The sequence below is a fragment of the Dasypus novemcinctus genome, chromosome 24, assembly GCF_030445035.2.
Source record: "Dasypus novemcinctus isolate mDasNov1 chromosome 24, mDasNov1.1.hap2, whole genome shotgun sequence".
NCBI classification, from domain to species: domain Eukaryota; kingdom Metazoa; phylum Chordata; class Mammalia; order Cingulata; family Dasypodidae; genus Dasypus; species Dasypus novemcinctus.
Window position 1 is genome coordinate 49301358 of NC_080696.1, and position 25003 is coordinate 49326360.

At 42.7% G+C, this 25003-nt stretch overlaps 1 protein-coding gene and 1 pseudogene across 4 annotated transcripts in view; both read right to left on the minus strand.

The window, feature by feature from the left end:
- Positions 1 to 422: 422 nt before the first annotated feature.
- The window catches only part of WFDC3 (WAP four-disulfide core domain 3), a 43141-nt gene continuing 18560 nt past the window's right edge, over positions 423 to 25003 (minus strand). For 3 of the 4 annotated variants that reach the window (XM_004469855.3, XM_058287143.1, XM_004469852.3), the window contains 3 exons: positions 2973 to 3104; positions 1204 to 1389; positions 423 to 652 (listed from right to left, as the gene is read on the minus strand). In XM_004469855.3, the coding sequence (XP_004469912.1) occupies positions 636 to 652; positions 1204 to 1389; positions 2973 to 3104 (335 nt within the window). In that variant the 3' untranslated portion in view covers positions 423 to 635. The remainder of the gene's footprint in view (positions 653 to 1203; positions 1390 to 2972; positions 3105 to 25003) is intronic. The other variant, XM_004469854.3, reaches the window with a different exon arrangement.
- LOC139437567 (occludin pseudogene) lies at positions 22734 to 24193 on the minus strand (annotated as a pseudogene).

A 25003-nucleotide genomic window follows, 5' to 3' on the forward strand; every position in this document is an offset into this window, starting at 1 on the left:
AAAAAATTTATGTAAAAAATTCTCTCACTCCCAAGAACCTAGAGACCTCCCCTCCCTATAGTAAAGCAGTTTCTTGGAGGAAATCCAAGGTGGGAACATCTAAGGAACTACAGCAAACCACAGACACCCACCCCAGTGCCAACTCCAACCACATTCTCCAGTAAAAGAACAAAGAAAGAAGGATAGCAGGCCCATGAAGAGGGCTGGCTGTCCCATCCCTGGGTCTTGAGAGGAGACAGAGAAAGCAAGTCACCCTGGGTTTGGCTCCCACCAATCTCTCTCTCTCGCCCATTTTCAGTGTTTTCAGAAAGAATGGATCACCCATCCTTCCTAAATATGTAAATCTTATAATCCCACTGGCCATGCTTACACCTCCTTGCTCTCCCTCCTCATCTTTGTCCCAAACAGCACAGACAAGAGGGTCAACGACAGCCTTTATTGGGGAGAAGTGCCACACACCCACTGCCCCACCCCAGGGCTGTTTCCTGTGATCAGGGCAGCAATAGGAAGAGAAGCAGAGGAGAGAGGGCAGTGTGTGCCCCTCGAAGTGTCACGAGTCCCACGGCCTCATCCTCTATGGATGCCAGGACAAGATTCCTGTTGTCACTGAAGAAACTCAGAACCAGTCAGAGCAGCTAGGGCATGGGGATCTCTGCAAGCAGAAAAATTACCAAGTCACAACTGTGCCCTCCAGGCTCCAGCTACCTAACACGTCCCCCACACACATCCTAGAGAAGCTTGGCATATGTTGCCCTCAAAACCCTTAATGGCACCCTGCTTCCTAGACAATCCAGTCTAAGCTAGCATTGTCATTCGGACATCGACCATAGCTCTCCTATTACCAAAACAGCGGGTCTACTCACTTATCCACCCTCACCCTACCCACATTCCCATCATGCCGCATACATTCCCATCCTCTGTCCTTTGCTAACAATCACCAGACCACTATCTGGCATGTTCTCTGTGCTGTCCTCCTGTTGTCACACCCTGCCTAGACTTGATGGGAAAGACCTTCCCAGGGAGCCACACCTAAGCTGAATATTGATAAACCCAGAGAGTCCACACCTGGGCTCTGATCTCTCAACATGTTCTTTCCTCCTGCTAGACCCCATCTTGACTGTCTAGAGTCCCCCTTCCTAACACCAAAGCCAGGGCTCTGCACATACATTAATTCTATTGTTGATGATGATGGACTGCACTCACCTAATTCAGAATCAGACTTCACGGTCCGGTTGGAGTCCGTGGTCAGTTTGGGTGGCAGGCTCGGCGGGGCACAGAACCGACCACAGCCTGACTTGCAGCACTTTCCCCCAACTGGACAGTCCTTATCCGTCAGGCAGCCTAGGAGGCACAGGCCCACTAGAATGTTTGGACAATCACCGCCCCTCCCTGTGGGAAAAATAGGCCAGAAAAAGGAGAAAAAAAAAAAAAAGGAACTGCTTGGTTGGTTCAACTAACTGCAAATTTTCGTCTGGAACTTACAGTCAGAAGCTCCAAGTAAAGCAGTTCCTGACCCATGAGAAGTCTTAACCAAACTGGCCAGGAAACCTTGAAGCTAGAGGATCTGAGAATCTGAAAGAACCCCAGAGAGCATCAATGCGGAAGGTTTTCAAAGGGCGTTCTACAGGGAGGTCCCTAATGTACCTCAGGGTTTGATACCTCTGTAGGTTTAGGGGTAGAGCCGGTGGGGGGGTAGAAAGGGCAAGGCTCCCAGACCACCGCTGCTCCTCCTTTGCCCGGGCTTTAGTTCCACAGTGTCTGGCACAAAAGGAGCACTCAAAAATGTCTATTTGTTTTTGTTTTTTTTTAATTGAAGACATTCTGTTGAGTGAAATAAGCCGGACACAAAAGAACAAAAATGATCTCACTTACATGAAATAACTATAATATGCAAATTTATAGAGACAGAAAGTAGATTACAGGTTACCAGGGCAGGAGTGAGGGTGGTGATGGGGAGTTAATGCTTAGAGGGTACAGAGTTCCTGTTTTAGGGATGGAAGAGGTTTGGTCCTGAATGGTGGTGATGGTAGCAAAACATTGTGAATGTTATAACACTGAATTGTATACTTGAAAGTGTTTAAAATGGCACATTTTATGTTGTATCTGTTACCACAATAAAAAAAATTTTTAATAAATTCCAACAACTCAAAAACATCTTTTTTAAAAATTAAAGACATGAAAGAATCAGATTGAGAATGCTTTTCTTTATATGCATGTTGCTTCCACCTAAGATTTTATCTGGAGAGGGAGAAAGGTTGTGTGCTAAAAATTACGTTTGGGAAGCGGACTTGGCCCAGTGGTTAGGGCGTCCGTCTACCACATGGGAGGTCCAGGGTTCAAACCGGCCCACACGCAGTGCTGATGTGCGCAAGGAGTGCCCTGCCACGTAGGAATGTCCCCCGCGTAGGGGAGCCCCACGCGCAAGGAGTGCGCCCCATAAGGAGAGCCGCCCAGCGCAAAAGAAAGTGCAGCCTGCCCAGGAATGGCGCCGCCCACACGGAGAGCTAACACAACAAGATGACGCAACAAAAAGAGACACAGATTCCCGTGCTGCTGACAACAACAGAAGCAGACAAAGAAGATGCAGCAAATAGACACAGAGAACAGACAACTGGAAATAAGGTTTGAAAACCTAATCTTACCAACTTCCTCAGTTACAGATAAAAGAAACTGGACCCAAAAAATGATGGTCACAGAGAAAATTAGCTGCAGAACCAAGACCAGAACCGACCACCGTTTGTAGCCTAGAGATTTTTCCCTTCTGCCCCACACTGACTTCCCTAGTTCTCTTAATGACAACGTGAGTTCCTTGGCTCTAGAAGGAGGGCTCTTTCTGGGCTGGGGGGTGAGGTGGGGGCAGGAGGGATGAGAACTCTGGCTAAGCCACAGATGACTTCCCACCCCCCATCCCGCAAGTCAATTCTAGGACCCAGGGAACACTCAAGGATTTCTTCCCCAAAGAGGCACCTTACCTCCCTTAATGTCTCCACGACAGGCGTGGCCACAGCCAGTGCTGCAGCATTTGTGCCCCTGGGGACAGGACGCATCTGCATCACACAGCTCCTCACAAGGAAGGGGATCAGCAGGACATTCACTGCCAAACTCTGCCATAAAATCAGAGCATTAGAGCCCAAAGATTCTCCAGCATCTTTGTGACTCAGAGTACAAAATGCGTTTTTCATTGCATCCCGGGTATATGTTAATATATATATATGTTTAAAATATCCTTATTTTTGTGTATATATGTATATACAATGCACCCGGATATTTTATATTCTTCCCATTTCTTCTTTCTTTTTTTTTTTTTTTAATGCTGGTCATAAGTCACTAAATTGATGTCAGAACTCACAGTTTGAAAAACACTCTTCAGGTCTAGTTCATGGTGGCAGATACACTAGTTGCCAACCCAAAATTCATTCTCCTTTCTTACTGTGATAGACCATTACCTAGGTGGCCCCCAATGGACAACAGCCCCTGGAATTCATGCCCTGAGTAGTCCCCTCCCACACTGATTCAGGCATGGCCATGTAATTTGCTTTCACCAAAGGGATATTAACACATAGGATGCAGGCAGAGACTTGATAAACACTTGTATATTGGGCTTGTCAACTTAGAACAGTCCCTCTTGGAAACCTGCTGCTATGCTGTAAAGCAGCTCAGGCTAGACTGAAGAAAGATGAGTGGCCCCATGAAAGAGACCCTGGAGGATGAGAGGCCATCCTGGACGCTCCAGCCCCAGCCACACTCCCCACTGACCTCCGTGCAGAATGTAGCTGCATGAGTACCCTCACCTACACCATGTGAGTAATAAGCACTGCCCAGGAAAAAAAAAAAGAACTGCCCAGGGAGGGTGGTGTATATGGGAACCTCGTGTTTTTTAATGTAAAGTTTTGTGTGATTTATTTATCTTTAAAAAAAAGAATTTAAAAAATTTTGCTAAAAAAAAAAATTCATGGGAAGTCATAGGCCCTATTGGTGCTTTTAGCTTGAATATTTAATATCTAGTGGACCTAAACTTCACAAGAAAAGCACTTAAGGATATAAATTTTCCTCAAAGTATCACTTTAAGTACATCATACAAATGTTTATATGTAGTACTTTAATTTCTGTTCTAAGTATGTCCTATTGTATTTCTTAATTTTTAAACATAAGTGGGTTTTTATATTACCTTTTTGTCATTTATTTCTAATTCAATTACATTGCTATCAAAAATGTATAATAGTAATTCTTTAAAATTATGGACTCATACAAAATCAATATTCCTAAATGAGTTTATTAATGACTGTTTAAATAAATATGTATCCTACCATTTAAAAAAAAAAAGAAAAAAACTGCCCAGCTGAACCCAGTCAACCCACACAATGGTGAGAAAGAATAAACTGTTATTTTGTTTGTTTGTTTTGTTAAAGATTTATTTATTTATTTTCCCCTTTTCCCTCCCCCATCCTGTTGTTTTTGCTGTTTGTATCCATTTGCTGTGTGAGCTTCTGTATCTGTTTCTCTTTTGGTCTTCTCATTTTTTCTCCTCTAGGATTTACTGGGATTCAATCCTAGGGACCTGTGATGTGGAGAGAGGTTCCCTGTTAGCTGTGCCACCTCAACTCCTGGTTTCTGCTGTACTTCACCTTGACTCTCCTCTTCATCTCTCTTTTTGTTGCATCATCATCTTGCTGCATGTCTCACTTGCACAGGCACTGGCTCACCGTGCGGGCACTCAGTTAGCCACACAGACACTGGCTTGCTGCACAGGCACACCTTCTCTTCTTCTTTTCTTTCACCAGGAGGCCCCAGGGATCAAACCTGGGTCCTCCCTTATGGTAGGCAGAAGCCCTATCACTTAAGCCACATCTGCTTCCCTAAACTGTTGTTGTTTTAAGTCTCTAAGCTTTGGGGCAGTTTGCATTATAGCAACTAATATTAATAACTGAAACACTTATTAATAGAGCCCCAGTTTTGTTCTGAAAGGCAATGAGCCCAACTAAAATTATTCATTTCCCTAGATTCTCTTGCAACTAGGAGTGACTATATATAAACTAAGATATAAACTGGGAAAATGTTTACATGCCTGATACAGGGAACATCCCTTCCTAACAGCCCCCTCCCTTCCTTCTTCTTCCAGTTCAGAAGGCAGGCATAACACGCAGAGGTGGGGGCAGAAGAATCGCAAAGGAGAAAGAGGAGGAGTCTCATCCTTGTGCACATGATGAGGCCACCACACCAACTCTGGATCTGACCTCAGTACTTCTTGTTACATGAGAAAAACAAAGTACTATTTGGCTAACTTTCTATTGCACACAGCCAAATGCCTTGCTGATGTACCCCTCCATCATCCCTCTGGAGATATTGAGGCTCAGAAAAGAGAAAGGGCTTGCCCAGAACTACAGAATGAGTCAGTGGCAAAGCAGAACGAAACTCAGCCTCCTGATTTGCAATGAATGCTCTTTCTACTACGTCATGCTTAAGACGTGTAGGCAATTGTCCAGGTCCTCGGGAGCAAACACACCCAAAGAAAGCCACTTCCAAACCAAGCCAACTCACCGTGACTCATTTGTCTCAGTGTTTATTTCAAGTTGCTAAAATGGAGAAAAAGATGACAGGCAATTAAAGGTTTCGTAGAGAAGCAAAGCAGGACTGGCCAGGTGCCTCTGAGTAGGAACAGGTAAGTACGATTGCATATGGCTGGCTCCAGGAAGTCTGCCATGATTGAAGAAGCAAGTGCTGGACTTCCAGGACACATCCAGCTAAACAACCGTGGGCATAACCTAAACAACTGCAGTGTAATAACCCTACATTCTGGTATTTTCCTGAACAACCTCTATTTCAAATACCCTATGCCACTGTCAGATTGTGTCAAAACAATGTGTTCTAAGGGGAAAGCAGATTTGGCTCAATGGATAGAGCATCTGCCTACCACATGGGTGGTCCAAGGTTCAAACCCAGGGCCTCCTGACCCATGTGATGAGCTGGCCCACGTGCAGTGCTGATGCACTCAAGGAGTGCTGTGCCACACAGGGGTGCCTCCCAAGTAGTGGAGCCCCACGCGCAAGGAGCATGCCCCATAAGGAGAGTCGCCCAGCACAAAAAAAGTGCAGCCTGCCCAGGGTGGCGCCGCACACATGGAGAGCTGAAGCAGCAAGATGACGCAACAAGAAGAAACACAGATTCTGGATGCCGCTGGCAAGAATACAAGCAGACACAGAAGAACACACAGTGAATGGACACGGAGAGCAGACAACTGGGGGCGGGGGGCAGGGAAGGGGAGAGAAATAAATCTTTAAAAAAAAGAAAAGTGTCACCATAACCATCAGATGCACCTTTTCACACCTCCTCATCTGCTCATTAGCTGAAATCCAGTTAACAAAGAATAAGTTCTTTTATTCCATGGTTGAGAAGGTTGGGGGTACAGAGTCTCCCTGGTGAAAAAAATACAGTGGCACAAACTTCCCGTGGCATTATACTGTATAACCCATAAAGTAGGGACCCAGAGCACCATACATCCCAGATTTCACCATTTTGGCTCTGAAGTGACTGGTGCCATGAGCACCACCTGGTTAAGTTTACAATAATCCACAGTCAGCCTCCAAACTCCATCTGTTTTCTACACAGGCCAAATAGGAAAGTTTAATGGGATGTGATAGGAATCACCACCCCTGAATTTTTAAGAACTTGATAGTGGCATTAATCTCCCTCCAGGAATGTGGTATTGCTTTTGATTTATTCTTTTGCTAGGTAGAGGCATTCTAGTGGCTAGTTACTTTCTTTTGGGGCTTTCCTTTCATAACAACCCTGACCCCACAAGTCAGAGAACCAATGTGGGATCTGCAAGTTGCTGAGTATGTCTATTCTAATTCTACATTCTGGAATGAGGAAAATAACCACAGAATGGGTTGGACCTGAGCTAAAACTCCTTTGATCACCTGAACCCCTACTCTGACTGGTAGACTGCAGTGACATTTTGGATCTCCTAGAATTAATGTCACTTCTGAGCCAGGGTCTAATAATCCCAAAATGTCTGATTATTCCTTTTCCCTAATGCACTATTAACCCTGGTGAAAGGCCATAGGTCTCTTTGAGAAAGCCTAGGAGGAAGATTAACAGTGCACTTTAAACTATATGGTTTATGAACAACAACAACAACAAAAATTGGGTGAGTTGGAGAAAAACACACCAAATGTAAGATATGGATGGACTACAGTTACTAACAATACTTTCACAATGCTCTTTCATAATTTCTAACAAATGTTTCACAACAATGAAAGGTATTGGTGGCGGGGTGAGGTGTGGGAGCCCTGGGTGATGATATGCATATTTGTTTTCTAAGTTCACAATGCACTTATTGTTTACATATGTTCATGTAGGAATAATATACTTCAATAAAATAAAATTTTAAAAAACCAAGCAGCCAAAATGTCAACTGAGGGGGGAGGGCAGCCATCATTGACCCTCTCCCATTTTATTTCTCTAAATTCATCATTAAACTTCTGCTTGTTTGTCTCATCTGTAACATAAAAGTAATAGGATCTGCATTTTGGGGGGGAAAAAGTATTAATTTTTGGCAGTGTAGCAGGGGTTGCACACAAGGGGACCTGGCCTTCTCTTATTTCAAGGGGTTCTGGGTCTGTAAACTGTCTCAAATCCAGGAATTAAGGGGTCATGACTCTGTTTTTGTGATTTAAGTTAGACTTTTGTTAACTTAACGCAGAACTCTTCTGCTTATACAGATCAGGTAAGAACTTAGTAGACTGCTGTGACAGTTGGAGATTATTTATGAATCCCAAAAAGAGAAAGATTACAAACTAATCTATTCTGGGTGTGATGCCCTTTGATTATATCGGCATCAATGAGGGGCCCTGATTAAATTATCTGCTAAGGTTAGGGCTTTGATTCTACCACGTCAGTAAGGTGTGACTTGGGTTGAGTCCCTGCCCCCTTGGTGGGCTGATATAAAATGACACTCACTCAAGAAGACACATGGAAGAGGAGAGAACTGTCAGTTTTGATCCTAGGGCCCTGATGACAGATGGACTATTTGCCTGATAGCTTATGGCTGACCTTGGAAAAACAGCCAAGACTGATAGAGGAAGCCCTAAGTGACGAGCCCTAACCAGGAGAGAAAGAAGAATGGAAGCCCAGAGGGAAAGGAGAGAGTGGGTAAACATCAGTAACCATCTTGCTTCAACATGTGGCAAATGACTTTGGTGAGAAAGCAACTTTGAGCTGGTCTCTTTTAGCACAGTAACTAGAATCTTTTACCCTAAATAAATCCAACTGCCAACAGATTTCTGGTACTTTGCATCAGCACCCCTTTGGCAGACTAATATAACTGCCCACTAGTTTTCTTCTAGGTAACCCTTGATCTATTAGCCAACACCATAGGTCTCTGCAACACTATTCTGACTACTGCTCTGAGTCAGCTGTCCATTAAGGAAGCCACTCCACCACGTGTTTGGCAACTAAGGGCAGCCACTTGGCTGCTGCCAACCCAGGATCCAATCATTCCCATTGTGTTTAAGGATCCAAGTTAAGTAACAGCAGTTCCCACAGTAATATTTTACCTACAGAGAAGAGCAACCACAGAACCCTTCAGGGATGATGGAATTAGTCTCATAAGTTTATTCCTCACAGTCCTGGTGTAAGATGTGTCCTCTGGAACACTCCTGGGGTGGAAGAGCAGGTCTTGCATGATAAATCCTCTCTAACATTCAAATCTCTCTAAGCCTTTGGATCCCCACATCTACATTATACCGGGGCAGCTCTGCCATTTCAACTGCAAGCGTTATAGGCCACCTTTTGGTCCATGCTTCAGCCAACCACCCAAACAAACTGTTAGAGCCCTTTCTAGCTTAGTGGGCACATGTAAATAAATTCGGCCTGATGCAACTTTATGTTCCTTCCACCATTATCCCATATCTTTAATATCCATTCCCGCACATATTTCCCTGATTTCTGTTTATATAAATTGGAAAACTTATGCAGTAATTTTGAAGTGTATCACACCTTCTCATGGATGATACTTTGTACCTTACCTTTTGGGGCCTATTGGTACTGTAGTCTAAGTGTAGGTCTGGAAGAAAAGAGGAGTAGTGGAGGTGGGTCATGAGAAAAGTTAGAAGTGTCTTGCAAGCCTCTCCCTCAGGGTATTCACAGGTTTCATCCGGTAAAACAGGATTAATTTCTTCAGAGAGGTGTGAGGGATGTTTCCTCTGGTGAGGCGGTTACAGGTTCATCAGGCACAGCAGAATTAATCTCTTTAGGTGGATGTTGAATGGCTGATTCCTCAGGACAAAGACTCAGCAGAATCTAGGGTTTCATTTTCCCCACCATCATCATTATCAACCCCTATGTCTGCATTCCAGTTTTCAGGATCCCGTTTCTTCCCAGCCAAGGCCTTTACTTTAACAGCACACACCCTGCAAGGTTGGGAATTCAATTTATGTTGTAATTCAACCACTGGCTGAACCAGACTCTGTGCTTGATTTTCAAGTCTGTGACTACACGAAATAAGATTTTCTTTCAGGGTGCACATAGAGCCTTTTATGTCCTTCATGCAGCACTTAAGTTAGAAATCTGAAGCCTTGAGTTCATCCCTTTCTGTTACAACTGTATCCAGCATATTTAGGAACAACCAGCCAATGCCTTTATAATATTTAACTCCACAAAACTTGACCAAGGTGTCAAAAACACTCTCACCCAGAGCCTTGCTTCTTATAAGCATGTGAGTAGCCATATACAGTGGTGATATTTTGCTTATCTCTATTGCCAACTCACACCATGGACTATTAGTGCCAACTTGACTGTTGGAAATAGAGTCATTAGTGCCTTTGAATCTAATCAGATTAGAGAACCGATTCCAAAAACCCTAGAACCAACTCAAAATTCTCATCCTTAAAATTCTGGTTCTCAAGATTTGTAGTAGCAAATCTGTATTAGTCAGTGTTCTCTAGGGAAACAGAACAGTGACAACAATAACAACAGTGCTTCCTTAACCAAACAACTGGACAATCATAACCTAGCCAAGTTGACACATGAATATAACCATCACAATATCCATTTGACAGACAAAAGTGAGGCTCAGGGAAGTGAAGGGACTTGTCCAAGGCCACACTGCAAGCCAACAGAGGAGCCAGGGTCTAGACTTCTACTCAGGCTAGAACTGCCTCAAAAGAGCAGGTCCTAGTTTCTGACCCAGGTCTTCAGGCAGCCTGACTGCCCTTCTACCTTGTCAAACAGACCATCAACTATGGTAAACCTCAAGCAAGGTCAGAGCTTAAGGGAAGAAAAATTGCTCATCACCCAGGAAGGAAAGCTTCCTTTGGAGTTCAGTGTAGTAACCAGTCCCAGTGGGTGAGTGATTCAGCCCTCCCCTAGGACTGGAGCAGTATAAAAGCAGTTAACTACTAACTCAGTGGTCAATGTTGCCTCCCACCAAGCTAGGAACCCTACCCCACCAGTGAGCAGATATATTGGGAAATTCACTCTTCTAGCCTTCCTGTCTGACTCTAAGGAAAAAAGGAAGCTCCATCTGGGCTGGCCAGGGGCCCAGAAAAGCTCACAAAAGTGCTGTGCCTGCATGACAGCCTCTTCCTCAGTCTCTGTGATTCAGTCATCAGCTTCAAACACTGGGAAGATTGCATCAACTCTAACAAGCTGGCAGCGAGTGACCAGCTTGAGACAGGTTCCCAGGCCTTGCTTCCAGAGCTGGGCCCCAAGAATCCTGGCAAGGAGTACAACTCTCTTTTCTTCTCTTGTGGGCAGGCTGCCAAGAGAGCTGCCTAAGCTGTGCACAGACAGTCCCAGTGGGTACGGGGCCTGCTACCTGGATTGATTTGGCTGGAAGGAAAGGGGTGGTCACATGTTGTAATATTTCAGGGTCTCAAAGGAGAATTGATCAGGGGAGGAGAAAGAGATCTTGGTTCTGGATAAAACTTAAAAATTGTACTCCTGATCTACCCCAAGGGGAATGGAGCTAATGTAGATTTCAGGTCAAATATTTTACATACTTTGAATCATTACATCAGCCCTCCAAGGTAGGTATCATCCACTCCATGTTAGAGGTGGGAACTGAGGCTCAAAGAAACAGATGAGTCTGACCTAAGGACCCCTGGCCTGTAGCTGGCAAATGTCCAGTTTGAATCAAGATCTCTGACAACTACAGTGCAGGCTTTTCCACTGTAACATGCTACCATATCCTCTCAAAGGAGAGAATGGGTCCAGCTCCTTTAGAAAACTAATGAAAGATATAAGGCAAGCCTCCATTTAATAGTGCAAAGAAGGAAATTAATTACCTAGATATAAACCTATCAAGAATTACTTTCAAAGTATAAAGCACCCTGAGGGATGGATGTAGTTCAGGTGGTTGAGCACCTGTTTCCCATGTATGAGGTCCTGGGTTCAATCTCTGGTACCTCCTAAAAAAAAAAAAAAACCTCCCTGAACTATTCCAACTACTAAAGGAGAAGACAGAAATATTTTTTTAGTGTACTACTTATTTATTACTTTGTAGCAGAATGCCCAACATAGAACATAACTGCAAATATTCTATGCAAAAGGAGATAGTACTTAAGTACAAATGGGAGAAAGTTTTTTGTTTTTTTTTTTTAAATAAATACTTAAACACAACTGAGGGTCCTACAAGCATTTGGACTTGAGAGTTTCTAGGTCTGGGTAGCTGAGCTGCCTCACCTGTGGACCCACAATGATGGTCTCAATTCCCCTCCCCCCAGTAATCAATATATGGAATTAGTAGTGCCAATGGCCAAATGTGAAGACAGAAAGATTTAAAGTTATAAAAACATCAGTTCTTTTTAAGTTAATTAACATATCTAACACCATTTAGATATGTCAGCCTCAGTACTTTAGGTAATAAATAAGCAATATGTTTATAAAATATATCTGGAATTAGAGTGTGACTCAGCCTTATGTCCCAGCCCCCTTGGTGGATAGGTAAAACAGACTGTCACATGGAAATAGACACACAGAGAAGATACAAAGAGGATCCTGTGGCCCTGAGAAGAGATGAGACATTTGCCTAATAGTTTAGGGCTGACCTTGTGAAGAGAACAGAGCTGCTGAGAAGCCCTGAGAGATGAGCCTTATGCCAGCCTACAGCTGAGAAAGGAAGAAGCTGGGACCATGGAGCCTTAAGAGGATGAAGGAAGGCTGACCCTCACAGACATCGCCTGCTATCTTGTTTCAACACATGGCAACAGAATTGGGTGAGGAAGTACCTCTTATGGTACCTTGAGTTGGACTGTTTAGGGCCTTGTGACTGTAAGCTTCTAACCCAAATAAATACACTTTATAAAAGCCAACAGATTTCTGGTACTTTGCATCAGCACCCCTTTGGCTGACTAATACAATTCTGTTCTGCTGTCCTTTGCAAATTCTCTAGCTAAGTTTTTTTTATATTAATACTAAAACAAAATTCAAAGAATATAAAGCACATATGATAAACATTAACACATAATATTTCTGGGTGGTAGGTACATGTAGGTTTATACTTTTTTGTCTTGAGATTTTTCAAAATAAAAAGAAATTAAAATATCGATTCTACCCATTTGTAATATGGAATCACATATATAGTGTATGTCACTTTATGCAGTGAACATTTATCAGACAGATTATATATTTTCACAACAAATTCATTGGAACAATTGTTTACAACAGAAAGCAGAATGCAGATATAAGTATCAGAGAAGGTGAAGGACTTCCAGGAATATGGTGGACTAGAAAGACATGGACTCTCTTCTCCAGAAAAGTAGCTAGAGGATAGGCTAAAACAGCATGGGAAAAGATCTTCTAGGGTTTAGGACACCAGGCAACAGGCTGGGTACCATCCAGAGCAGGGAGGAGCAAAGGAGGGGAATTGATGACAGAACCGAGAGTTGAAACCAGCAGCTGTTGCTGCTGCCGGCACCATCCCCCACACTAAAGACACTTCAGAATTCTCAGGCCTCTGGGCCTGTGGCAAGAGAAAAAAGGGGCTTCAAGGATCTACCACCCCAGGAAGGGGGAGAGAGAGAGACAGAGCCTAAGGCTGACTCAGCTTCTGACCCGCAAAGTTAGACTGCTGGGTCCCAGGAGCCCTTCCAGGCTAGGTGGGACCACACAGTGGTTTGCCCTGGGAGCCTGCACAGGACTGGAGAAATCTGACCATTGCAATCTCCTTCTCTTCTAGCAGGGACTGATTGTTGAGGACACCCCAGGAAAGGGGGGGCACAGTCTAAGGTTGACTCAGCTTTGATTCACAAATTTGATCTGCTGTGTCCCAGGAGCCCTTCCAGGGTGGGGCCAGACCATTGTTTGCCTTGGAGTCTGCAAGGGGTTAAAGATATATGACCCTCCCAATCTCCTTCTCTACTAACAGGGACTGATTGTTGAGAACTCAGAAGGGAGTAGAAGTATTTCCTAGCCAGGAAAAGGAAGGCGGCTGCCAGAGAAGGCTAGAAAACTGTCTCATGCAGAGTTTGAAATACAAGGCCCTTAGCCTCCAGATAGAAAGTTCTATCACATTGATCCAGTCTGTGTTGCTACAAATACACTCTGACCAGGCATTGGACTGAGAGCTGCTGAGGACCATCATCTGCTGGCAGGCCAAGGAAGTACACACGAAAAACTTAAAAATAAGTAGGAGAGGCTTTTTTCCAGCACCTATACCCTCCCTCCCCAAGGCCCTAGGAAGTGAGTCTACAACCAATTACTGGGTCCAGTACCCAGTTTTAAGCAACAAGCAGGGACAATTGTAACAATCCAGGTTGAGCCAAGAATCAAAGAGCATTGTTATACATAGCATTCTGTCACTAAATTCCTATAAAAGAGAAGGAAATTGAGCATCTGAGTAAACTACATCCTAATCAGATGCCTAGACATCAACAAAAAAAATTATGAGCCATACCAAGAAAATAGAAGACATGGCCCAAGAAAAGGAATATATCAAAGCCCCAGGAGAGATGCAGAATTTGAGAGAACTAATCAGTGAGATGTGCACAAATTTCCAAAATCAAATTAATGATTTGAAAGACAATATGACTAAAGAGATAGGTCACATCAAGAAGACATTGAGCAAATGCAAAGAAGAATTTGAAATCCTGAAGAAAAATAACAGAGCTCATGGGAATGAAAGACACAATAGGTGAGATCAAAAACCCATCAGAGGCATACAACAGCAGGCTCAAAATTATAGAAGAAAGAATAAGTGATATCAAAGACAGAACAGCTAAAACTGAAGAGAGAAAAGAATGAAAGAATGGAAAAAATTGAGCAGGGGCTCAGAATTGAATGACAACATGAAACACAACACACATGTCATGAGAGTTCCAGAAGGAGAAGAGAAGGGGAAAGGGCCAGAAAGAGTAGTTCAGGAAATAATAGCTGAAAATTTCCCAACTCTCATGAAAGAAATGAACTTACATGTCCAAGAAGCACACTGTACCCCAATCAGAATAAATCTGAATAGACTTACTTCAAGACAGATACTACTCAGAATGTCAAATGTCAAAGATAAAGAAAAAATTCTCAGAGCAGCAAGGGAGAAGCAAACCATCGCATACAAGGGATATCCAGTAAGACTTAGCACAGATTTCTCTTCAGAAACCATGGAGGTGAGAAGACAGTGGTATGATAAAATTAGGATACTGAAAGAGAAAAACTGCCTGCCGAGAATTCCTTATCTGGCAAAATTGCCTTTCAAATAAGAAGGCAAATATAAAATATTCACTAACAAACAGAAACTAGGAGAGTTTGAAAAAAGAATCCACCTTGGCAAGAAATATTAAAGGAAGCCTTAGAACCTGAAAGAGAAAGGTAAGAGAGAGAGACTTGGAGGAGAGTATAGAAGAAAGAATAGCAGAAAGGATAACCAAAAGAGTAAAAAGATGGACAAAAATATGATGTGACATATGAAAACCAAAGATTAAAATGATAGACGTAAATAGTGCATTTACAGTAATATCATTGAATGTGAATGAATCAAACTCCCCAATCAAAAGATACAGGCTGACAGAATGGAAAAAAAATATAAAATATCCATATGCTGCTTACAAGAAACTCACCTTACACCCAGGGATATAAAATGGTTGAAAGTGAAAGGTTGGAAAAAGATACTCCACATGAATAGTAACCAAAAAAGAGCAGGGGTAGCTCTACTAATATCAGACAAAACAGATTTTAAATGCAAAAAAGTTATAAGAGATACAGAAGGCCATTATATATTAATTAAAGGGACAATCCACCACGAGGATTTAACAGTCATAAATATTTATGCACCTAACCAGGGTGCCCCAAAATACATGAGACAAACTGGGAAAATGGAAGGGAGAAATAGACATCTCTATAATAATCACTGAGGACTTCAACACCCCCACTTACATCATTAGAAAGAACAACTAGACAGAAAATCAACAAGGAAACGGAGAACTTGAACAATATGATAAATGAGTTAGACCTAACAGACATATACAGAACATTGCATCCAAATTCAACAGGTTATACATTCTTCTCACATACCATGGATCTTTCTCCAGGATAGACCACATTTAGGGCACCATGCAGCTCTCAGTATATATAAAAAGATTGAAATTATACAAAGTACTTTCTCAGACCATAATGGAATGAAACTGGAAATCAACAATAGACAGAAAAAAGGTAAATTCACAAATGTGTGGAAGCTGAACAACAGATTCCTAAATAATCAGTGGATCAAAGAAAAAATTGCAGGTGAAATCAGTAAATATATTCAACAAATGAAAACAAGAATGAACACAACTTATCAAAATTTATGGGATACAGTGAAGGCAGTCTTGAGAGGGAAATTTATAGCCCTAAATGCCTATATTAAAAAAGAAGAAAGAGCTAAACTCAAAGATTTAACTGAACAACTACAGAAAGTAGAAAAATAACAACAAACTAATCCCAAAGCAAGCAGAAGGAAAGAAATAATAAAGATTAGCGCAAAAATAAAATTGAAAACAAAACAAAACAAAAAAATAGAGAAAATCAACAAAACCAAAAACTGATTCTTTGAGATCAATAAAATTGACAAACCCCTAGCTAGAATAACAAAGAAAAAAAGAAGATTCAATAAATACAATCAGAAATGAAAGAGGAGGGGAGTTACAAGTGACCCCACAGAAATAAAAAGAATAAGAGGATATTATGAGATACTGTATACCAACAAACTAAACAACTGTGATGGTTAGGCTATTGTGTCAACTCAGCCAGGTAATTGTGCCCAGTTGTTTGGCTAAGCAAGCACTGGGCTAACTGTAATACAAGGGCATTTATGGACTTTATTTAAAATTGACTTTACTGCAGTGGTAAATCAGAGATAGCTGGTTATAATTACATTAATCAGGGAGATTACCATCAGCAATGAGTGATACTTAACCCAATTAGTTGAATGCTTTAAAAAGGGAAGTGATTCAAGCATTGAGAGAATTTCCCAGTTTGTCTTTGGACAGTCAGCATCTCCCAGAACTCATCAAGAATCTTCATTGGACTTTCATTACAGCTCCTGACTGCACCCTGCCTGTGGAACCTGGACTTGTGGATCCTCACAGCTGCTTGAGAGACTCTTATAGAATTGCGTACTATTGACAAATATCTCTTGTTGATCCTGACTAATACAGCTTGGTACCAGAAGTGGTTCTTGAGGAACAGAGTCTTAAACATGGGATGTCTGAGGTGGTTCTGGGAGTTTTGCAATTGTCTTTCTACTCTAATTGGACTCAAGGGTACTGACAACTCCCTTTCCAATAATGAAGAGGCTGCTAACAGTCCATGGCGTGAGTTGGCAATCGAGAGTCACAAAATAGCATCACTGGATTCCCCTACTTCCACACTTTTAAGCAAGGATCTGGGTGAGAATGTTTTCAGCACCTTAACAGAGTTTTGTGCAAACGGTACAATGATGTTGGATGGCTCCACCTAGATACTCTGGATACTGTTACAAGAGATGAGTTAAAGGCTTCCAATTTGAAACTTAAACATCAAAAGGATAATGCAAAAGTTTCTATGTATCCTCTGAAAGAAAATCTTGTCTCTTGTAACCACAGGCTCGAAATATCTGAGAACCAAACTCAGACTCTCATTACAGTTGTAGTGGAGTTACAAAGGAAACCAAAATCTCAACCCCACAGGGTTTCTGCAGTTAAACGTGAAGGCATTGATTGGAAAAGAGTGGAATCCAGAGAATTGGGATGGAGACATCTGGGATGATGACGATATTGATGGAGACATTGGAATCCTGAATTCTGCTGAGACTTTACTAGATAAGCCTACCATGGCCTGCCCTGTCCAGGCCACACCTTGCCAACCTTGTATCATCCTGCCTCCGGTCCCAGGGTGTCTAGACATCCACACAGCCCTGAGGCATGTACCAGTCAAACTTCAGCATGCACTGTGGAGCCTCCAGTCGTCTGCCCTGAGGAAATGGCCTTCCAAACTCTGCCTGAAGAGATTAACCCCGTCTCACCAGAAGAAAATACAAGGAATGCCCTGAGGTCGGTAGCTTGCATGACATTTCTAATCCTCCTCCTTACCCACCCCCACCACCTCTCTTGTCTTTGAGACCTATTACTAGACTAAAATCACAACAAGCGCTCAAAGGTGAAATAGAAAGTGTGACCCATGAGGAAGTAAGGTGTAGTCAGAAAGAACTGCATGAGTTTTCCAACTTACATAGACAGAAATCAGGGCAATATGTGTGGGAATGGATACTAAGGGTATAGGATAATGGTGGAAGGAATACAAAGTTGGATCAGGATGAATTTATTGATACGGGTCAAATAAGCAGAAATTCTGGATTCAATGCTGTAGCTTGAGAGGTTAGAATGAGCTCTAACAGTCTGTTTGGGTGGCTGATTGAAACATGGGCTAAAAGATGGCCTAGCAAGTCTGAGATTGAGATGCCAGATTTGCCCTGGTACGCAGTAGAAGAGGGAATTCAAAGGCATAGGGAGATTGGAATGCTAGAATGGATTTACCATTTGAGAGCCACCCACTCACCCCAGGAATGTCTGGAGGACACACCTTTAACCAGGACTGTGAGGAATAAATTTGTACGACTAACTCCATCTTCCCTGAAGAGCTCTGTGATTGCTCTTTTCTGTAGTCCAGATACTACTGTAGGGAGGGCTGTGATGGAATTAGAATCCTTGAACATTATGGGGATGATTGGATGTCAGTCTGGTAAAAGTCAAGTATCAGCAGTTAATTGCCAAAGTCAAGGTGGGCATCGCTACTGCAATGAAAGGCAAATTCAGAAAAGCACTCAAAACAGTCTGAGCCATATAGAGTTATGGTGTTGGCTAATATTCATCGGGTACCTAGCAGTGAAATAGACAGGCAGTCTACTAAATCTCTTCTGGGTCTGTATAAACAGACAAGATCTGGGTCGAGTGAATGAAACCCTAACTCAAATTACAGATGCAGAGAATCACTGCTCCTTAATCAATTCCCAGACTTAAGACACTTTACAGACCTAGAGCCCCATGAATGACGAGGAGACCAGGTCTCCTGGGGGAAGGATATTGTTAAACTGCCCAAAATTTATACTCTTAATCTTCCTCCCACCTTTCCCCAAGGAGATCTACGGCCTTTTACCAAAGTAACTGTGCATTGGGGGAAAGGAAATGATCAGACATTTCAGAGATTATTAGACACTGGCTCAGAAGTGACATTAATTCCAGGAGACCCAAAATGTCACTGTGATCCACCAGTCAGAGTAGGGGCTTATGGAGGTCAGGTGATTAATGGAGTTTTAGATCAGGTCCAGTGGGTCCCTGGACCCATTCTGTGGTTATTTCCCCAGTTCCAGGATGCATCACTGGAACAGACATACTCAGTAACTGGCAGAATCCCCACATTGGATCCCTGACTTGTGGAGTGAGGGCTATTATGGTCAGAAAGGGAAAGTGGAAACCACTAGAACTGCCCCTACCTAGAAAAATAGTAAACCAAAAGCAATACCAGATTCCTGGAGGAATTGCAGAAATTAGTGCCACCATCAAGAATTTGAAGGATGCAGGGGTGGTGATTCCCACCACATCCCCATTCAATTCTCCTATTTGGCCTGTACAGAAGACAGATGGATCTTGGAGGATAACAGTAGATTATTGTAAACTTAACCAGGTGGTGACTCCAATTGCAGCTGCTGTCCCAGGTGTGGTATCATTGCTTGAGCAAATCAGCACGTCCCCTGGTACCTAGTATGCAGCTTTGATTTGGCAAATGCTTTTTTTCTCAATTGCTATTAATAAGGTCCACCAGAAACAGTTTGCTTTCAGCTGGCAAGGCCAGCAGTATACCTTCACTGTCCTGCCTCGGGGGTATATCAACTCTCCACCCCTATGGCATAATATTGTCCACAGGGATCTTGATCATCTCTCCCTCCCACAAAACATCACACTGGTCCATTATATTGATGATATCATGTTGATAGGACCTAGTGAGCAAGAAGTAGCAAAGACTCTAGACTTATTAGTAAGGCATTTGCATGAGAGAGGATGCGAGATAAATCCAACTAAAATAACAAGGTCTTTCACCTCAGTGAAATTTCTAGGTGTCCAGTGGTGTGGGGCATGTCAAGATATTCCTTCTGAAGTGAAGGATAAGCTGTTGCATCCGGCTCCTCCTATGACCGAAAGGGAGGCACAACACTTAGTTGGTCTCTTTGGATTTTGGAGACAACACATTCCTCATTTGGGTGTGCTACTCCAGCACATGTACTGGGTGACCAGAAAATCTGCTAGTTTCGATTGGGGACTGGAACAAGAAGAGGCTCTGCATCAGGTCCTGGCTGCAGTGCAAGTTGCACTGCCACTTGGGCCATATGATCCAGCAGATCCAATGGTGCTGGAAGTTTCTGAGGCAAATAGGGATGCTGTCTGGAGCCTTTGGCAGGCCCCTATAGGAGAATCACAACGCAGACCCTTAGAATTTTGGAGCAAAGCCCTGTCATCCTCTGCAGATATCTACTCCCCTTTTGAGAAACAGCTTTTGGCCTGCTCTGGGCCTTAGTAGAGACTGAACGCTTAACCATGGGCCATCAAGTTACCATGAGACCTGAGTTGGCCTATCATGAGCTGGGAATTGTCTGACCCACCAAACCATAAAGTTGAGCGTGCACAGCACTCCATAATAAAGTGGAAGTGGTATATATGAGAAAGGGCTCAAGCGGGTCCTGAAGGCACAAGTAAGTTACATGAGGAAGTAGCCCAAATGCCCATGGTCACCACCCCTGCCATGTTACCTTTCCTTTCCCAGGCGACAGCTTTGGCATATTGCGGAGTACCTTACAATCAGTTGACTGAGGAAGAGAAAACTTGGGTCTGGTTTGTAGATGGTTGTGCATGATTAGCAGGTACCACCTGAAAGTGGACAGCTGCAGCACTGCAGCCCCTTTCAGGGATATCCCTGAAGGGCGGTGGTGAGGGCAAATCCTCCCAATGGGCAGAATTTCGAGCAGTGCACCTGGTTGTTCATTTTGCTTGGAAGAAGAAATGGCCAGAGGTGCATTTGTACAACGATTCATGGGTTGTTGCCAATGGTTTGGCTGGATGGTCAGGGACTTGGAAGGGACATGATTGGAAAACTGGTGACAAGGAGGTCTGGGGAACAGGTATGTGGATTGACCTTTTTGAGTGGGCAAAAAACAAGAAAATTTTTATGTTCCATGTGAATGCTCACCAGAAGGTAACTTCAGCAGAGGAAGATTTTAATAATCAAGTGGATAAGATGACCCACTCTGTGGCTAATGTTCAACCTCTTTCCCCAACCACTCCTGCCATTGCCCAATGGGCTGATGAACAAAGTGGCCATGGAGTTAGGGATGGAGGTTATGCATGGGCTCAGCAAAATAAACTGTCTTGGCTACAGCCACTGCTGAGTGCCAATTCTGCCAACAGAAGAGACCCACACTCAGCCCCCAATATGGCACCATTCCATGAGGTGACCAGCCTGCTATCCGATGGCAGGTTGACTACATTGGACAGTTCCACCATGGAAGGGGCAGCAATTTGTTTTAACCAGAATAGACACATACTCTGAATATGGGTTTGCATTTCCTGCACCCAATGCTTCTTCCAAAACTACCATCTGGACTTACCAAATGTTTATCTACTGCCATGGCATTCCATTCATCATTTCTTCTGATCAAGGATCCCATTTCACAACAAATGATGTACAGGAATGGGCACATGCTCATGGAATTCACCAGTCTTACCATGTTCCTCATCACCCTGAAGCAGCTGGATTGATAGAACAGTGGAATGGCCTTTTGAAGACTCAATTTCGGTGCCAACTAGGTGGCAATACCTTGCAGCGCTGGGGCAGTGTTCTCCAGGAGGCTGTGTATGCTTTAAATCAGCGTCCACTCTATGGTGCTATTTCTCCCATAACCAGGATCCATGGGTTCAGGAATCAAGGGGTGGAAATGGGAGTGGCACCACTCATTATTACCCCTAGTGATCCACTGGGAAAATTTTTGCTTCCTGTCCCTGTAACCTCAAACTCTGCTGGTCTACAGGTTTTAGTCCCAAAAGGAGGAGTGCTGTCACCAGAGAACACAACAATGATTCCACTGAACTAGAAGTTAAAACTGCCACCTGGCCACTTTGGGCTCCTCTTACCTCAGAATCAACAGCCAAAGAAGGGAATTACAGTACTGGTTGGGGTGATTGATCCTGACTGTCAAGGGGAAATAGGACTGCCTCTACATAATGTGGGTAAGGAAGAGTTTGCCTGGAATACAGGAGATCCTCTAGGGCATCTCCTAGTACTGCCATGTCCTATGATTAAAGTCAATGGAATATTGCAACAACCCAATCCAAGCAGGACTCACAATGGCCCAGAATCTTCAGGAATGAAAGTTTGGGTCACCTCACCAGGCAAAGAACCAGAAGTGCTTGCTGAGGGTAATGGAAACATGAAATGGGTAGTGGAAGAAGGTAGTGATAAATATGAACTTCAACCATGTGACCAATTACAGAAATGAGGACTATAATGGTCATGAATCTTTCTTGTTTCATTATAATGATTGTATACGTACACAAAACAAATTTGTCTTCTTCCCCATACTTTCCCCTTATCATATAACAAGTTGTATCCATTTCATTTGAGGATGTCAAGAACTTGCACCCTATTCTGAATGGAACTAATGCATTTCCAGTTGTATGCAGGAGAGTTTAACACTGTTAGGCAGAAATATATATATATATGCATGTCTGTTATTGTTTTCACTTAGAGACTAAGTATGGTTTTAAGGTAATGTGTATTGTTGCCGAGTTGACAAGGGGTAGACTGTGATGGTTAAGCTATTGTGTCAACTCAGCCAGGTAATTATGCCCAGTTGTTTGGTAGGGGGAGCACTGAGCTGACTGTAGTATAGGGGCATTTGTGGACTTTAGTCACCATTGACTTTACTGCAGTGGTAAATCATAGATAGCTGGTTATAATTGCATCAATCAGGGAGATTGCCATCAGCGGTAAGTGACGCTTAACCCAATCAGTTGAATCTCTTAAAAGGGGAAGTGATTCCAGCATTGAGAAAGATTTGCCCAGCTCGTCTTTGGACAGCCAGCATCTCCCAGAACTCGTCAAGAATCTTCATTGGAATTTCATCAGAGCTCCTGGTTGCAGATGCCTGCAGAACCTGGACTTGTGCATCCCCACGGCTATGTGAGAGACTCTGATCAATCTCTTACTATCAACAGATATCCCTTGTTGATTCTGTTTCCCTAGAGAACCCTAACTAATACACCAACCATCTTCTTGATGTGTGTAAATTTACTCTTCAGTTGCTTGTAATTATTCCTTTTACTTTTTTAACTACAGATCTCTTAACTTGCTTCAGTCTATTGTATTCAGCAGCAGCAGCCATCCACTCTTCACTTCTCCTTAGTCACCCAATTTTTTACCCATTTGAGAGAATTCTTTATGGATCTCATCAAGTTCTGCTTCTAAGTTCTTATATCCCTGCAGGCCAGTATCAAAATTTCTCTTGCAGAGTTGTCTTTGTTGGTCTGAAGTGATCGGCGGATATTCCCTGATCCAGTCCTCCTCCTATTCATCGCACAACTTGCAGCCAGTGTTGTAGTCCATTTTGTAGTGGTCTTGCTCTGTTCTCTTTGACTTTCCTGCTCTTCCCTTTGTGGGAGCCCTTTTTGAAGATGAATCATAGTTACCACTGGCACTGAAATGAGGCTGCCTGAAGCCATCCACAGGTGAAGTCACTGAAGCCCCTAAACCACTTCAGGCACCATGTTAAGAAGACTCTGGGTACGACCATCTATCCTCCACTTTATCATTAGAAGAGAATGCCAGGGGATTGTCAACTTCCTCCACAAAGTCAGATGGAAGCATATCATGTGAGCCTGCAGAAACATTTTTAACCCACTCTTCAACATTGAATGGCTACGCATCATAGATGTGTTCCTTGTCCCACAAAATATTTGACTTGTCATACTGATTCATCTTTCTTCAAGTTTTCACAGAAAAGAAAATTATTAAAGCAAAAACCACAATAACCATGAAATTCGGCACAATGACAATAGCCTCCTGGGGATCCACCACATAATTATGGCAATAAATCCCATAATGCCAGCACTCACTATTATCACATCAAGTAATACCTTCTTGTTCTGGATATTTCAGATGTTATAATGCTGGTAACAAATATCATCAATGTTGCAATGAAACAAAAGGCAGCCATTGCCAGTAAGAAGCACTTTGCCACTCACAGATCTGTGTAGCCTTCTCCAAAGCCATAACCTTAACCATAACCAGAGCCATGGACATAGCCACTTCCAAAACCACCAATGCCACTTCCTCCATATGGGTAACCTAAGCCACCTCCCATTAAAGCAGTTCCATAGGCTCTGTCCCAGGCAAGCATAGAGGTGACACAGGCAAATATGGCAATGCACATCACAGTAATGAGCATAGACAGAATCCAAATCACTCCTGGAGGAGAAGCCTACTATTAGAAGTGAAGAATTTCATCTTCTAGTTGAGAAAGATTGGTCATATGTGCATCTCTGAACTATATATGTCATTGCTTGGTGCATGATAATTTGGTTTGAATTCATCAGGTCTATAAGGAGGTGGACTTTCAAAAGGCCTGGATGACATGGTGGATATCAGTAGTCACCTGATGTCAAGATGAGCAACCCCTCACAGATCCCAGGACAAGGCAACTGCAACCAGGCCCGACCAACCAGGTGCTGCAGGAGACAAGGAGCAAGCTCACCTTCTAGCTAAGATTTTTAAAAGCAGTTTTACTGAGATATATTCACATACCATATAATCCATCCGAAGTATACAATCAATGGCTTTTAGTATAATCACGGGGTTGAGCAGTCATCATCACAAAAAATTTTAGAATAATTTCATTACTCCAAAAAAGAAAAACTCCACACCCCTTAGCAGTCACCTCTCAATCCCTCTATCCTTCCCCAGTCCTACGTAACCACTAATCTACTTCTATCTTTATAAATTTATTTATATTTACATTTTACATGAATGGAATCCTACAATATGTAGAATTTTGTCTCTGGTTTCTTTCACTTAACATAATGGGGATTTTTTTGCCTGATATTAACATCTCGTAACGTTAACATACATTTGTTTAGTTTGAAAGCAAAACAGTCTTTATATGTATGCAATATTACCCATATTCCTTTCACATAGTTTTTTTAAATATATTTTTATTGAAGTGTCTCATTCATATGTAAACATACATAAACATTAAGTGTTTAATAGAAGTTATGAACCACGTAAGGTTTTACTATGCTGTTTTTTAGCTTTCCTCGTTTAGCTTTCCTTCTAGTAATACTCAGGACCTTAGACTTTTCCTTTCAACCACTGTCATTCACATATAATAGCACTGCTAGTTACAAACACTATGATGTGCTTTCACCTTTTCTATTCATTTCCAAAGATTAACAAACAAACTTTTTCAAATTCTGCCCAAGTTAACCCTCAACTTTCCATTCTCTAACCTCATTCT